Source organism: Carcharodon carcharias, chromosome 1, assembly GCF_017639515.1.
Source record: "Carcharodon carcharias isolate sCarCar2 chromosome 1, sCarCar2.pri, whole genome shotgun sequence".
NCBI lineage: Eukaryota > Metazoa > Chordata > Chondrichthyes > Lamniformes > Lamnidae > Carcharodon > Carcharodon carcharias.
Window position 1 is genome coordinate 23,379,532 of NC_054467.1, and position 13,407 is coordinate 23,392,938.

At 42.0% G+C, this 13,407-nt stretch overlaps 1 protein-coding gene across 4 annotated transcripts in view; it reads left to right on the forward strand.

The window, feature by feature from the left end:
- LOC121278951 (protein Jade-1-like) overlaps positions 1-13,407 on the forward strand; it is a 123,359-nt gene that overhangs the window by 85,719 nt on the left and 24,233 nt on the right. For all 4 annotated transcript variants that reach the window (XM_041189559.1, XM_041189569.1, XM_041189587.1 and 1 more), the window contains 2 exons: positions 2,189-2,305; positions 9,105-9,614. In XM_041189559.1, the coding sequence (XP_041045493.1) occupies positions 2,189-2,305; positions 9,105-9,614 (627 nt within the window). The remainder of the gene's footprint in view (positions 1-2,188; positions 2,306-9,104; positions 9,615-13,407) is intronic.

Consider the following 13,407-nt stretch of genomic DNA (forward strand, 5'->3'; position numbering starts at 1 on the left):
AAGTTCGCTCAAAGCTAGCAATCCTCTGTTCCTCCTCCTTATGGTAAAATTCACCATAACTTTTAATTGAAACCTTTTGGGTAACACAGTGAAGCTTGTGACTATGTAGCATTAAGTTATTATAAGTTATTTTTGTTTATAGGGCATGGTCCAATTAGATGGTTGCTACTGAGGTCATTCATGATTGTTGGGATAGGTGAACTTGAAATTGTACAGAAATTTGAATCCATAGTTACTCTGCAATTTATCTGCCATGCACATTTGAGTGGATTCTTGGTGGGTCAAGTGCTGTGAGCAGTTTCTGGAGAAGGGGTAGTATTTGCAGCAGTGTCTAGTTAAAATGCCACACACATGGTATGTGCAGGCGTGATTTTGTTTCGCTCACAGCTATTTTATCTACTTCTGTGTTCTTTTATGCACCAGTCCGCAGGCAAGAGAATGGCAGGCAGCCTGTGCCCAGTTTCTGTACAGGGTGCTACTGGGTAACCACTTGAGAAGCATTTACAAATATTGAGAGTGTTGGCACATGTGCAGATGTTTATTTTAGAAAAAGCAACTTACATCATATTTGAAAAACGGAAGCAGCAGTAAGCGCTAAAAAGGAGCCGGGCTAAGTCACTGTCCTGTTTCCCTTCATTCTGTAAAGAAGCACCGAGCCTTCAACCAGCATCTCTTGGATGGTGTGATGGAGACTGAAAGTTGGCTTTCTTTCTCCTCCACATTCCTATGCTGCAGTGGTACTTTGAATGTTCTCCTTGCACCCTGTTAGTACCAGCTTGCACTACAGCCTCTATCATGCTTAGAGACAGGATTCAGGTCTGAGTGTTTGGAGGAATCACCTCCAGCCATTTTACAATCCAGGAGGGTGCAAAATATAGAACTGGAGCCAGGTAGCCTGTCTACATCTTGAATTTTTTTTTACGCGCTTACCGCTGCTTCCTTTTTTCAAATATGATGTAAGTTGCTTTTTCTAAAATAAACATCTGCACATGTGCCAACACTCCCAATATTTGTAAATGCTTCTTTGTAGTTAAAAGACAAGCCTGAGTAGAAGCAAGTACTTACCTTTAAAATCATTAACCAGAAGAATGGTGACTGCCATGGTTTTGGTGATACGCTTAGTCTATTAATAATGTGTAATTCCAACTGGGCTATATTCAGAATTGTAGGCCGGAATCTTCCGTTCTAGAGTCTAAGTTCCGTGGTGGAAGTGGGAGTCATTTCCGCTGTGGGGCAGGATGGCTGACCATGTGTGATCTTGCGCTGTTCAGCTCATTAAATATGCATTCGCCGGGAGCTCGCCGATTCTCACGACAGTGGCAGGCAAGAAGTTGCCGTCTCTGTCGTTACCTTGTTGGGGGGGGGGTGGATGGTGTCGAAGGTCCAGGCGTCATATTTAAAGGGAACCTGACAGCCCGCATTATCCCTTCCACCTTCGCCCGGTCACTGCTCCATCCTTCCCCGCTTAACCCTTCCTTGGTCGTCCTACAGGCAACTTGCACTGCCACCGCCCAGTCTCAAGCATAAGCTGGCATTTACAGACGCTCCCCAAAAAGGACAATGTAGCGGCAACTCACCGTCAGTCATGGAAGAAGCCTACCTCACCAGGTGCAAGCCGCTTGCACGCAGTCATAAAAGTGAACGTTCTAATTTCTCACTGGCAGGGCACTTAATTTGGAGGGGGATCTTAATTCTGGCTTTGTGGCCTTTCAATTAGCATGCATGATTTGCTAAAGCATACAAAACAGCTTCCCGACATTGATCGTAGGGAAGCTCGACCTGCCTTTAAAGCCTGAGAACATAATTCCTAAAGTTCATCCCGCTGTTGGGAAACTGATTTTTGGTCTCACGGCAAATTAGGTTTCCTTGCCCGCCAAGCTTCCTGCTGCTGGTGGGGCCGGAAGATTCCACCCCACCCAGGCCACAAGCTGAAACCAAGTTGGACTTATTTCTTTTTTTGCATTTTATCCTCTGGAGATGTGTCTCAGATTTGGAATTCTTAATTAAATAAAATGCTTCCATTGTTTTGCTTTCCAATGAGACAGTGCTGATGTTGAGATAAAGCCGGAGTGTTCTGCGCCTGTGAGTTCACTGCACTGCACTTGCAGTGATGCTTACCTGTGATGCTTTTTTTAAAAAAAAAATCAACCTGGTTTGGTTTACAAAACTTTTGCTTGCTTACTTTTAGGTTAGCATAGGCTGTCCAGAAAAGATGGAGCCAATAACAAAGGTCTCGCATGTTCCTGCCAGCAGATGGGCCTTAATGTGCAGCTTATGTACTGAGAAGACTGGAGCCTGCATACAGGTTTGGAGCAAGATCACGCAATTACTTCCTGGCGGTTTTTCTAGTAATCATGTCACATCAAATAACCCCTGCATGTGAATTAATAGGGGATAATATCTCATTAAATGAGGAGAAAGCTATTTTGCATTGAGGCCTGAGATAAATGGAAATAATTACGCTATGTGTGTTAGCTAATCTGGCTGTATTAATTACTGGAAAAGTAAAGGATTAGTTGACTAACATGTAAGCATTTTAATAAACCGATTCACATTGTCCAGTTACTTCAGTTAAGTTCTCTTCATATTGAAGGATTAGAAATGTTAGAATGAACATTGGCTTGTGCCATCTTGATATGTGCACTCAGATAATGAGTGGTACAGGCCATCTTGTCATTGTCTGTTACCTTATATTTGAATTTGCAGCATTGGACAGTGACCAGTTGGAAAACTGGCCTAAACTAGAGTTCTGAAGCAGTGCCCATAATATACTCCTACTTAATTTGAGGTCGGCTATTTCTCTGCAAAATAAAAACTGGAACCTAGGACATTCCAGAACTGACCACATCACAGAGCTGTTGAAGAATCCCAGAACAAATACTTGTTTGAGGAGTGTTAGTGGTACAGTCAGTATCCAGTGGACAAAATACAGACGTTCATATTGATGTGTGTAGCTTGCTGTATCTGCATATTGATCAGTATACTTCGATATATCTGCATAGAATGTACAGCACAGAAACAAACCATTTGGCCCAATCGATCCATGCTTGGGTTTATGCTTCACTTGAGCCTCCACCCATCCTTCCTCATCTACCTCCAAGCCTAACCCTCTATTCCCTTCTCCCCCACATGCTTATTTAGTTTCTCCTTAAACACATCTATGCAATTTGTCTCAACCTCTCCCGGTGGTAGCAAGTTCCACTTTCTCACCACTCTCTCTAGGCAAAGACATTTCTTTGGAATTCCCTATTTAATTCCTTGGTCGCAATCTTATATTGTTGGCTTCTAGCTATGCTCTTCCTCACAGCTAGCATCACCGTTTACTCTATGGGCTGCATCTTCTGTTTGGCGCGCGGGGGGGCGGGGCCTGCTCGCCAACACGTAAAATGACACAGGGTGATGTTGGGCGTGCGTCCCGATGTCACCCTGCGTCATTTAGATTTTCAGTTCAGCAGACGCGCAGCCAATTTGGCTGCGCGCCCACCAAACTGCCAAAGGCTTATTAAGGCCATTGAAAAAGTAATTAACACGATTAATGGACCTGCCTGTTCAACCTTAAGGTTGACGGGCAGGCTGGGAGCCCAGGCAGGTTTCTGAAGAAACATGAAACCTCAACCATGGGCAGGATGAGGTTTCATGAGGGTATTAAAATTTTTATAAAATGTTTAAACAAAAGAAATTGACATGTCCCAGCTCATGTGACCGTGGCACATGAGTGGACATGTCAGTAATTTTTTTTCCCCCTTATTGAAACTTTCAAACCTGAGCCGATCTCCCTGAGGCAGATGTTTGCCGTAGGGAGATCTTGGCGCTCTTTCGCGGCTCAGGGAATCCCCCTGCCCGCACAGGGAACGCGTAGCGCTTCCTGGCGGACGTCACGCTGGAGGCCGACCCATGTAAAATGGCGGTGCGCCTCCGCACAACCTCTCTCCATCCCCCCCCCCCCTCCCCACCCAACCCCAAACGGGGGGGAAGATCCTGCCCTATCAAAACCTTTCATAGTTCGAAAGACCTTCATTAGATCACCCCTGAGCCATATCATCTCAGGAGAAATGTGATACAGCTTGTTCACCCTTTCCTGGTAGAGATAACTGTGCAGAGTTAGTATGTCCTTGTGAACTGCTTTGCATCCTTTCCAGTATTTCTGTCTTTTGTTTTAACATACCGATCAGAACTGCACACAGCACTCTAGGTGTAGTCTAACCAAGGTTTGATATATTTTTAACATAACTTCTCTACCTTTCCATTCTGTTCTTTTAGAAATAAACCCGAATGCTTGCTTTGTCACGCCCTAATTGACCTGCATTGCAAACTTTAGTGACGTGTGTATTTATAGTCCCAGATCCCTCTGCTCCTTTACCCCATTTAGACACTATTTTCCAAGTGGCCGCCTCCTTTTTCTTTTCAAAATGTAATATCTTGCACTTACCTTTTACTAATTAAATGCCCATTCTGCAAGTTTATTTGTATTTTCTTATAATTTGTTGCAGTGTTCCACAGATTTGACTATCCCTCCCAGTTTGCTGTTGTTTGCAAATTTAGACATTGTGTTTTTGATTCCAATTTAATTTAAATTAATTAATTCCATTAATTTAGATTTGTGAGCAGCTGTGGGTCCCAGCATTGACCTTGTGTGGCTCCACTTCCCACCTCTGGCACTCTTGAGTAGCTACCTTTTACCTCTACTATCTGCTTTGTCTTGCGGAAAACTACCTATCCATTCTGCCACTTGTCCCCTGACTTCACAAGCACTGTCCTAATTCATTAGTTTATTATATGGTATCTTATTAAAGGTCTTGGGGAAATCTAGGCATATTACATCTTCTCTCTTATCTTCGTCTGCTCTCTCTCTTAACTCTCCAAATAATTCAGTCAGTTGATCATGCAAGCTTTTCACTTTTGAAATCCAATTTGAATATTCACTATTGTACTTTGGTTTCTCAATGTTTTTCTACCTCCTTTTGTAGGGATTCCATTATTTTTCCACAGGTCTTCCATTCCCTGGATATGTTCATCTCCCGTTTTAAATATAGGTATAGTGTTAGCTATTTGCCTGTCCTCTGGCACAACAGCTTTTTACAACGAATTATGAAGTATATGCAGAAGTGCTTCTTTCAGAATGTATGTTTCCCGGGCTTTAATGTTTCCCATTGTTGCCCATTTTATTTTGCCAACTTCTATTCTCACCTCCTTAACATCACCATCTTTCTGATTTATTGAGATAAAAGCAAAAAATTGCAGATGCTGGAAATCCAAAACAAAAATAAAAATACCTGGAAAAACTCAGCAGGTCTGACAGCATCTGCGGAGAGGGTTACAGTTAACATTTCGAGTCCGTATGACTCTTCAACAGAACTAAGGAAAAATAAAAGAGAGGTGAAATATAAGCTGGTTTAAGAGGGGGTGGGACAAAGTAGTCTCTACTCAAAGTAGTCCCCCCTTAAACCAGCTTATATTTCACCTCTCTTCTATTTTTTCTTAGTTCTGTTGAAGAGTCATACGGACTCGAAACATTAACTATGTTCCTCTCCACAGATGCTGTCAGACCTGCTGAGTTTTTCCAGGTATTTTTATTTTTGTTTTTGTTTCTGATTTATTGCTCTGGTCTTTGTCATATTTATGTCCTTCTCAATTATTATCTTAAATTGTATTATAATATGATCACTATTGCCTAGATATTCCCCTATTTTTACTTCTCTTACCTGCTCTGGTTCTGTACCCCATTCTAGATCCAGTAGCGAAACTGTTTTATAGCAGGGAATAGAGGATCAATAAATAAATCAAAAAGAGAGAACACAGGTCAAGGCCTTTTGATCAAACTGCTCTCCTCCATTCCTCAGTAGAGTGCATTATGATTGGAGTCAGTTACTACTGTTCAGTCACATTTTAAGTCACTATCTTGTTTGGCCTTTTTCCCCTTAATAGAAAATGTTTTTGCGATTTATGACTTGTATTGTCACTACAGCTGTGTACACAAACAATCTTAATTAATACCCCAACTCATGGCCAAAGGTTAACTCAGTGCCCATTTTTCTGCAGGCTTGGTTTGCTAGTCCAGCAGCTAGAGGATGATAATGGTTCAGATTTGAAACTCTTAAAGTAATAAAATGCTCCTTTTGTTTTACTGATTTTGAGTTAAAGCCAATGCATCCTGCCCCTGGGTATCTGTTGTTTGTAGGACAGAGTTGCCATCTGAGCACTTCCCATATGGGTTAGTAACATTTTTATATTGTTGTTAAAAACTTCGGTCTTCAAATATTTTATATTCCAAATACTCCCCGATAACATGATTATTTACTTAAAAATGCTTTGGTTTAGTTTAGAAATATTATTAACCCGGCTACATATGCATAGGTCAGTGCTGAAAACAAAGTTTAAGTCTGGTGACTTAATGCAAGTTGTTGGATGACGATGTAACTCTGCACAAGCCTATTTTGAAAAGCTCCTTAAAATTTAAATGGAGTGATGAAACTTTATTCTGTCTTCTATAAGGGTTCTTTGCAAAGTGAGTTTGGGAAGTCTTGGGACAGTTCCTAGTAGATATGGACCAACAGCACAGAATTTGCCCATCTTCAACATTAGCTGACGATCACTGAGAAAGACCACAGGTGGAAAATTGCGACAGCTGGAAAACATTTCACACTGGTGCAGTGGTAGATTGTTTTGAGGTTTGAGCGGAGGCATTGCGGGGCAGATTAGAGCGAGCTTTCATCTGCATCTAGCTCTTATCACCTGAGAGCGCTTGATGCTGACACCTGTTACCTTAAATGGAAAGAGATCTAATCTCTATCATTCACATTCATCATGCTACTGTAAAAAGATGTAGAGCTACATTTAAATTTTCTGATGTTGAGTAAAGAATATTAAGTAATCACAGCATTTTTGAATAGCTGTTAGTTTATCTTGTGATTAGCTGAACTGGGAAAATCAGAAAGCTCCCTGATCATTGGTGTTGGCTATTCCCGGCTGGTATGGCAATAGGCAGTGCTATTGGCTTCAGTAGCTCTTGGCTAGGGAGGAGTAAATCAGACAGCCCCTGCTTCTTATCGTTCATTGCACAATGCTTGCTGTAGTGCAGATGTATGGGCAGCAGTGGAGACAGGATCAGAATTCGGCTTCTCTGTACTGGCCCCGCCCCCACCACAATTGAAAAGCCTGTCAGCATTCATTGCCGAGCCTTACAGGGGTAGCATGGCTACTTGGATAAGGCATTGCTGGACTGCAGTCTCATCCCATGCTTGTGGAAGCGTACCATGTGAAAGAGTCAACGTTATCAAAAGAAAAGGGGAGTGGAGAGAACTGGTGGCAGCGGAAGGGATGATGGTCAAAATACTCTTAAAGGAAGTAATAGATGTTTTACTCCTGTTTGGATGACAAAAAAAAAAATCATGTTTGGAGCTGGTGGGAGGAAGGTGGAATTAGATAAGCAGTGGTTTAGTCAAGACGTAAAACACAGGTCTGCACACCAATTCTGCTGTAGAAGAATTATTGACAAATGATTACACCTCCCATCGCAGTGATATTTTGAAAGTGAAAATTGAAGGACGGAGCATTTAAGTATAAAAAATAGGGGTAGACTGCTCAAAGTAAATTGGTCAACATATGTAGCAGTTTCAGCACGCATAGTAGTCTGAGAGTATGAGTAAGTTTGCCAGTCCTGTTTGGTGAGGAGGGGTACAGGAAAGATATGGAGAAAGAGAGAATTAAAGAATCACACAGTACAGAGGGAGGCCATTCGGCCCATTGTGCCTGTGTGAGCTTTTTGATAGCGCTTTCTAACTTGTCCAATTCCCCATTTTTTTCCCCCCATTGTGTGTTTATCCATTAAGAAAGTTACCTTTGTACCTCCTGCCACCATCCTTTCAGGGCCTAGCCTTCTGTCTATTTTTTTCTCCTTTGCTTTTGCTAATTAATCTTAAATCTGTGATTTCCAGTTACTGACCCACAGTTTCTCTTTATTTGCTCAATCAAGATCCTTCATTATTTTGGCCATCTCTGTTAAATCTCCCTTTTAATCACTTCTTTTCGAAGGACAATCATCCTAACTTCTCCAGTCTGACAGATCATCTGTCCTGCCTCCTTATGTGTTTTAATTAACTACTTAATTATTTTATTCAATTATTTATTTTCTTTTATGTATTTTATTAGTCTTACCACAAATTCCTGTACTATTTTAAACCTTAGGAATAGAACAGACCTTAAACGCTCACCAGATACTCACCAAACAGTTAGCTTCTTCCGCTGTGGTAGAGCAAGAACTAGTTCCTGCAGAGTGAAAAAGTTAGGTAAAGCAAAGGAGCACCTCTTTTCTCCCCCTCCCCTTACCGAGCTCCCTCAACTCACCAAACTCCCAGCACTCCATTGAGGTTGCACTCCAGTGCCTTGGCCTGTTGCAGTAGTGCACCTTGTAGATGGTACACACTAGTACCATTGTATGCAGGTGTTGGAGAAAGTGAATACTTAAGGTGGGGTGTTGATTAAGCAGGCTGCTTTGTCCTGGATGGAGTTGAGCTTCTTGAGTGTTGTTGGAGCTACACTCATGCAGGCCTGACTTGTGGCTTTTAGATGATGGACAGGCTTTGGTGAGTCAGGAGGTGGGGATCTCAGAAGGAGGCCGAGGTGGTTCATCCACCTAGCACTTCTGGCTGATGATGGTTGCAGATGCTTCAGCCTTGTCTTTGCATTGACATGCAGGGCTCCCTTATTGTTGGGGTTGGTTTTGGAATCTCCACCTCCAGTTAGTTGTCGAACTGTTCACCACCATTCATGATTGGATCTCCCAGGACTGCCGAGCTTTGATCTGATTTGCTTAGTTACTAATTAAAATGGACAAAATGATTGCTTTCAGCAATTAGCATGAGTGTTTCAGAGGCCAGGAAAAGACTGATTATTTTTCCCCATTAAAAGTTGATGGACTTTTGTTTTCACTTCCATAGTGACAGGTAATAGCTAATAAGTTATGAATGAGTTTCTTTTGGGGTTTACTGGGCTTTTCCTCATAAGTAGAAGGTCAATATTTCAAAGCAACAAGTGCTGTAGTATTCTCCAGCAGAAGTATACCTTCTCCTATTGTAAGTGGACTTTTTTTTTTAATATGTTTGTAGTGTTCAGTGAAAAACTGCCGAACAGCCTTCCATGTGACATGTGCATTTGATCGCAATTTGGAAATGAAAACCATCCTCGCAGAAAACGATGAAGTGAAGTTTAAGTCCTACTGCCCGAAGCACAGCAGCAAGGAACCCGATGAGGGCAACAAAAGCTATTCCACCGTGGAGGTGCAGGAGAAACCCGCCATTGTGGAAAGTGCCCTGGACAGCATGGACCAGAGCCAGGAGGAGGCTCAAAGGATCAGCCTCCGCAAACAAAAACTCCAACAACTGGAGGACGAATTTTACAACTTTGTCAGCATCTCCGAGGTGTCCCAGCATTTGAAGTTGGCCGAGGAACTTGTGGATTATGTTTATCAGTACTGGAAAGGGAAAAGGAAGAGCAATTTCAACAAGCCTCTCTTCACTCCCAAAAAGGATGAGGAGGATAATCTGGCAAAGCAGGAACAAGATGTCCTCTTCAGACGGCTGCAGCTTTTCACACACCTCCGGCAGGACCTAGAGAGGGTGAGTGCTGTTGCTTGGAGCTGCAATTCTGCAATTTAATATCATTCATGCTGTAAATTTGCACTTTTTTTTCCCGTCGGAAAAATATTGTAATTCTGAATGTTTTTTTAAATTTAAATGTTTTTATTGAGCTGATTTTATTCAATATGTCTTTTTAAAAAAAAAAAATTCTCCGATTGCAAAATCTCCTCCATCTGAATGGTGCATGTCTTCATGACCGCTACATCTGTGATCCTGTCCCAACACTGAGACTGGCTACTGTTAGAAGAGAGGTGGTAGGTGGTTCATTTTCCCCTCTCGCTCAAGGTGATACAAATTACTGCAGTGGTGTTAATAATTCACCTGGTGATCCACCTAAGAACTGCCGACATTCATCTTAATATAAATGGTTGAATGCTGAGAAAGGTAGAGGCACAGAGCGACCTGGCAGTACATGTCCACAGAACGCTGAAGATAGTGGGATAGGTAGGCAAGGTGGTCAAGAAGGCATATGGAATACTTGCCTTTATTAGCTGAGGCATAGAATGTGAAAGCTGGGAGATTATACTGGAATTTCAAAAGCACTAGTTAGGCAACAGCTAGAGTACTGCTGTAGTACTACTGTTCACCACACTATGGGGAAGATGTGATTGCACTAGAGAGGGTACAGAGGAGATTTATGAGGAATGGTGAATTTTAATTATGAAGAAAGATTGGAAAGGCTAGGGAGGATAAGGGGGAGAGCCAATTGCAGTGTATAAAATTATGAAGGGTCAAGTAGAGTGGATAGGAAGACCCAACAGCCTTGGTTGAAGGGCACATAACGGGGGGAGGGGGGGGCGCGGGCGCAGGCGGTTGGTGGTAGGGGTAAGGGGCATGAATTTAAGATAAGGAGTCGGAGGTTCAGAGGGGATTCAAGGGGAAAGCTTTACAGTCAAAATGTGGTGGGATAACATTTACCAAGTTCAGTCCCCGGTTATGCACTTGACATGTTGTAACCTACAAGGTTAAGGAGCAAGAGCTGGAAAGTGGGATTATGCTGGACAGCTAATTGTGGGCCAGCATAGAAATGATGGATCGAATGGCCTCCTTCCATGCTGTAGATTTTTATGTTTCTATTAATTAATCAGTCGAGCACAGTGCAAGAATGTTTACAGACTTTGCGTTGTAATGCATCATTTTGCCCTTCACCAAGAGTAAAATCTACTGTAGCAAGCAGAAAAAAATCTCAAACCCCCTGTTCTCATTTTAATTTTATAGATTTGACTGCAAGACAAGGTAAAGTTGTTGCTCTGAAGCCAGTTTATTTTTTTGCCACAGCGTCATTATAAACCCGTTTGGGTTCTGGTTTTTTGTTATGTCTGATGATAACCATTTCTACAGATTTGAGTCTTGCTACCAGCTGGCCAAGTGCTGTGGTCAGATATGTAGCAAGAGTTGTCATCACCTTGCCTTACTTGAATGAGATGTCCTACTCCAAGCAGCGTTAACTCATTTCTATCAAGTTGTCCGAGCAGAACTATGTAATTCCTATTGAAAAGCAGAAACTCCTGGGTGAGAAAGTGTTGAGCTCACGCTTTTTAAATTAATTTACGGGATGTGGCCATCGCTGGTTTACTTGTGCTGCAAGCACAGCTTGCATCAGCTGAACTGAGGGCACCATGGTGTAGTTGGGAGGGGGTGTAAAGAGCCTGCAAACTGCACACTGTCCTTGCTGTAGGAGGACATGTGAAGAAAAATGTTCATGCGAGTTCTTGTTTATGTGGATGGTAGAAGGGTTAGAAACTTAATGGTGGAAGGATTGTTCCTTTCAAGATTAGTTGTGGCATCTGTGCCACACCAAGGGCCAACTAATGACACATGCAGGGCATTATTCATTATTGACATGCGGGTGTTCGGGCAAGTTCTGCTTTTGTATTTTCATCACTCATCCTTTGCCTTGTTTGAAGTTGAGAGCAGGGAGGACTGGGCATGTACCCATCACTTGCCCCCACATAGCTGCCTGTGTTCCTTAACAGACGTTCTGGCAGTGCCCAAGCCTGGGTCTTACATATTGTTCTTCTCCTGGCTGAGAGTTATTGCAGCCTCCACTCAGAACTTCCCTGCATGGCTTAACCCAGGTTGAGGTACTGAACAAAGTGGATTCAAAATAGCATCCGTCACTGCTGTATATTACTAGCATTCAGTCTTGCCATGCGCAAAGAATGTCCTGGATTTTATGAAGTACTGATTTATGTGGGGCTTTCATGAAGATAAATGGCATGAGAATCACAAATATGGCATCTTCTGGCATATTTGTTTTGTCACAAGAGTTGTATCTTTTATAGCTTTGCAAGGAGTTGTAAATTCATCAAGCCATTTGTTCTGTTTTCTTGAAAATTACATGCAAGGAAAATCTAGCTCTCTTTTTTTGTTCTTTTCCCTCTTTGTGAGGTTTTGGTTATTAGCGTGCCAAGTTAGGTTAACAAAAAGGATGTTACAGTGTAAAGTGTTTTCATTAAAATTGGCTTTGATTATACTTTACTTAAAATGGCACATTTCTGTTTTCTAAGAATGTCTGTCACCAGCAAAGATGTTTCCTTGGAACAAAACTGAAGTTAATTAACTGTAGAAAAATAAAATAGGAACAAGAACAGAAAAATGTACCGTTTGTGCACTGAAGCAAATTTAAAGCATTGTGCCAAAAGGGAGTATTTTAATCTGAAATTAGATGCACCCTTCACTTCCCCAGCAGATTAAAAAAAGAGATTGAGTTTTCACTTGGGTAGGTTTTTTTGTTGAGAATTCTCTAATGGTCATAATCCATAAATGGGCATAATGGAAAATGAAGACATGCATTGGTGTAAAAGTAGCCATATTTTAAATATCTGCCAGAAGAGCCTAAAATAAAAGGGGGCATCAAATATGGAGGATGGCCACCATCTTTATTGTGTATAGGTACAGCCTCTAGCCTTGAACCTGTGGAATTCTCCTCATTGACAGCTGTAAATTTGGTGGGGGATTGGTAGAATCCCTGGAAAGATGGCAAAAATTCCCCTTTGTGCTGTTTCTGTGGGCCTGGGGAATCTATAAATCTCCCATTTAGGAACCCTTATGGAAGTTCCAGCCATCAATCTCTGAACCCTACAACTCAGCAAATCTCAAGCTCCACTCCAGCTCCCTGCTGAAATTAGCTGGCTCAGCAGCACTCCTGGATTAAAGAAGGGGAAACCGATCAGGATTCCTATTTCTAGTTGCTATCTCATAGCTCCTGCTGGAAATAAATGTTTATCTGTAATGAGCCAGCACAGAATTTGGCTTGGTTGCGATGTCCTCTGCTACAGTATTCACTGGCACTTGGACCGAGAATTGAAAGTTGTCTGTTGCCTTTGGAAATTTTCCTCTGCAAGGAGTCAACTGATGCACAGCTAGTATTGATGTATGTTTTTGCTAGTAATATTTGTGAAGAAACAGCCAACAAGAACACCTACAGCTGCTCCTTTTGATTCTACAGGAAGAATAGAGTAAATCTTCTCCAGGATGAAGAAGAAAGCTTGATTAGTGATTGTTCCGGTTACAGCCTTTATTTAATGTGGAGAATACCACAAAAAGCTTACTTTAAGCTTTGTGTGTTTCTCTATCATTCATGTTTAGAGGTACTCGGAGAATTCAGATGCTATTGCTCCCTCAATCAATATATTAGCTAATCTGTGGCTGTTTGTGGGATCTTGTTTGCAGTGTTAACTGCATCACTTGTCTACATAGAAACAGGAGTAGGCCATTCAACCTTCGAGCCTATTTTACTGTTCTATGAGATCATGGCTGACTTACCCCA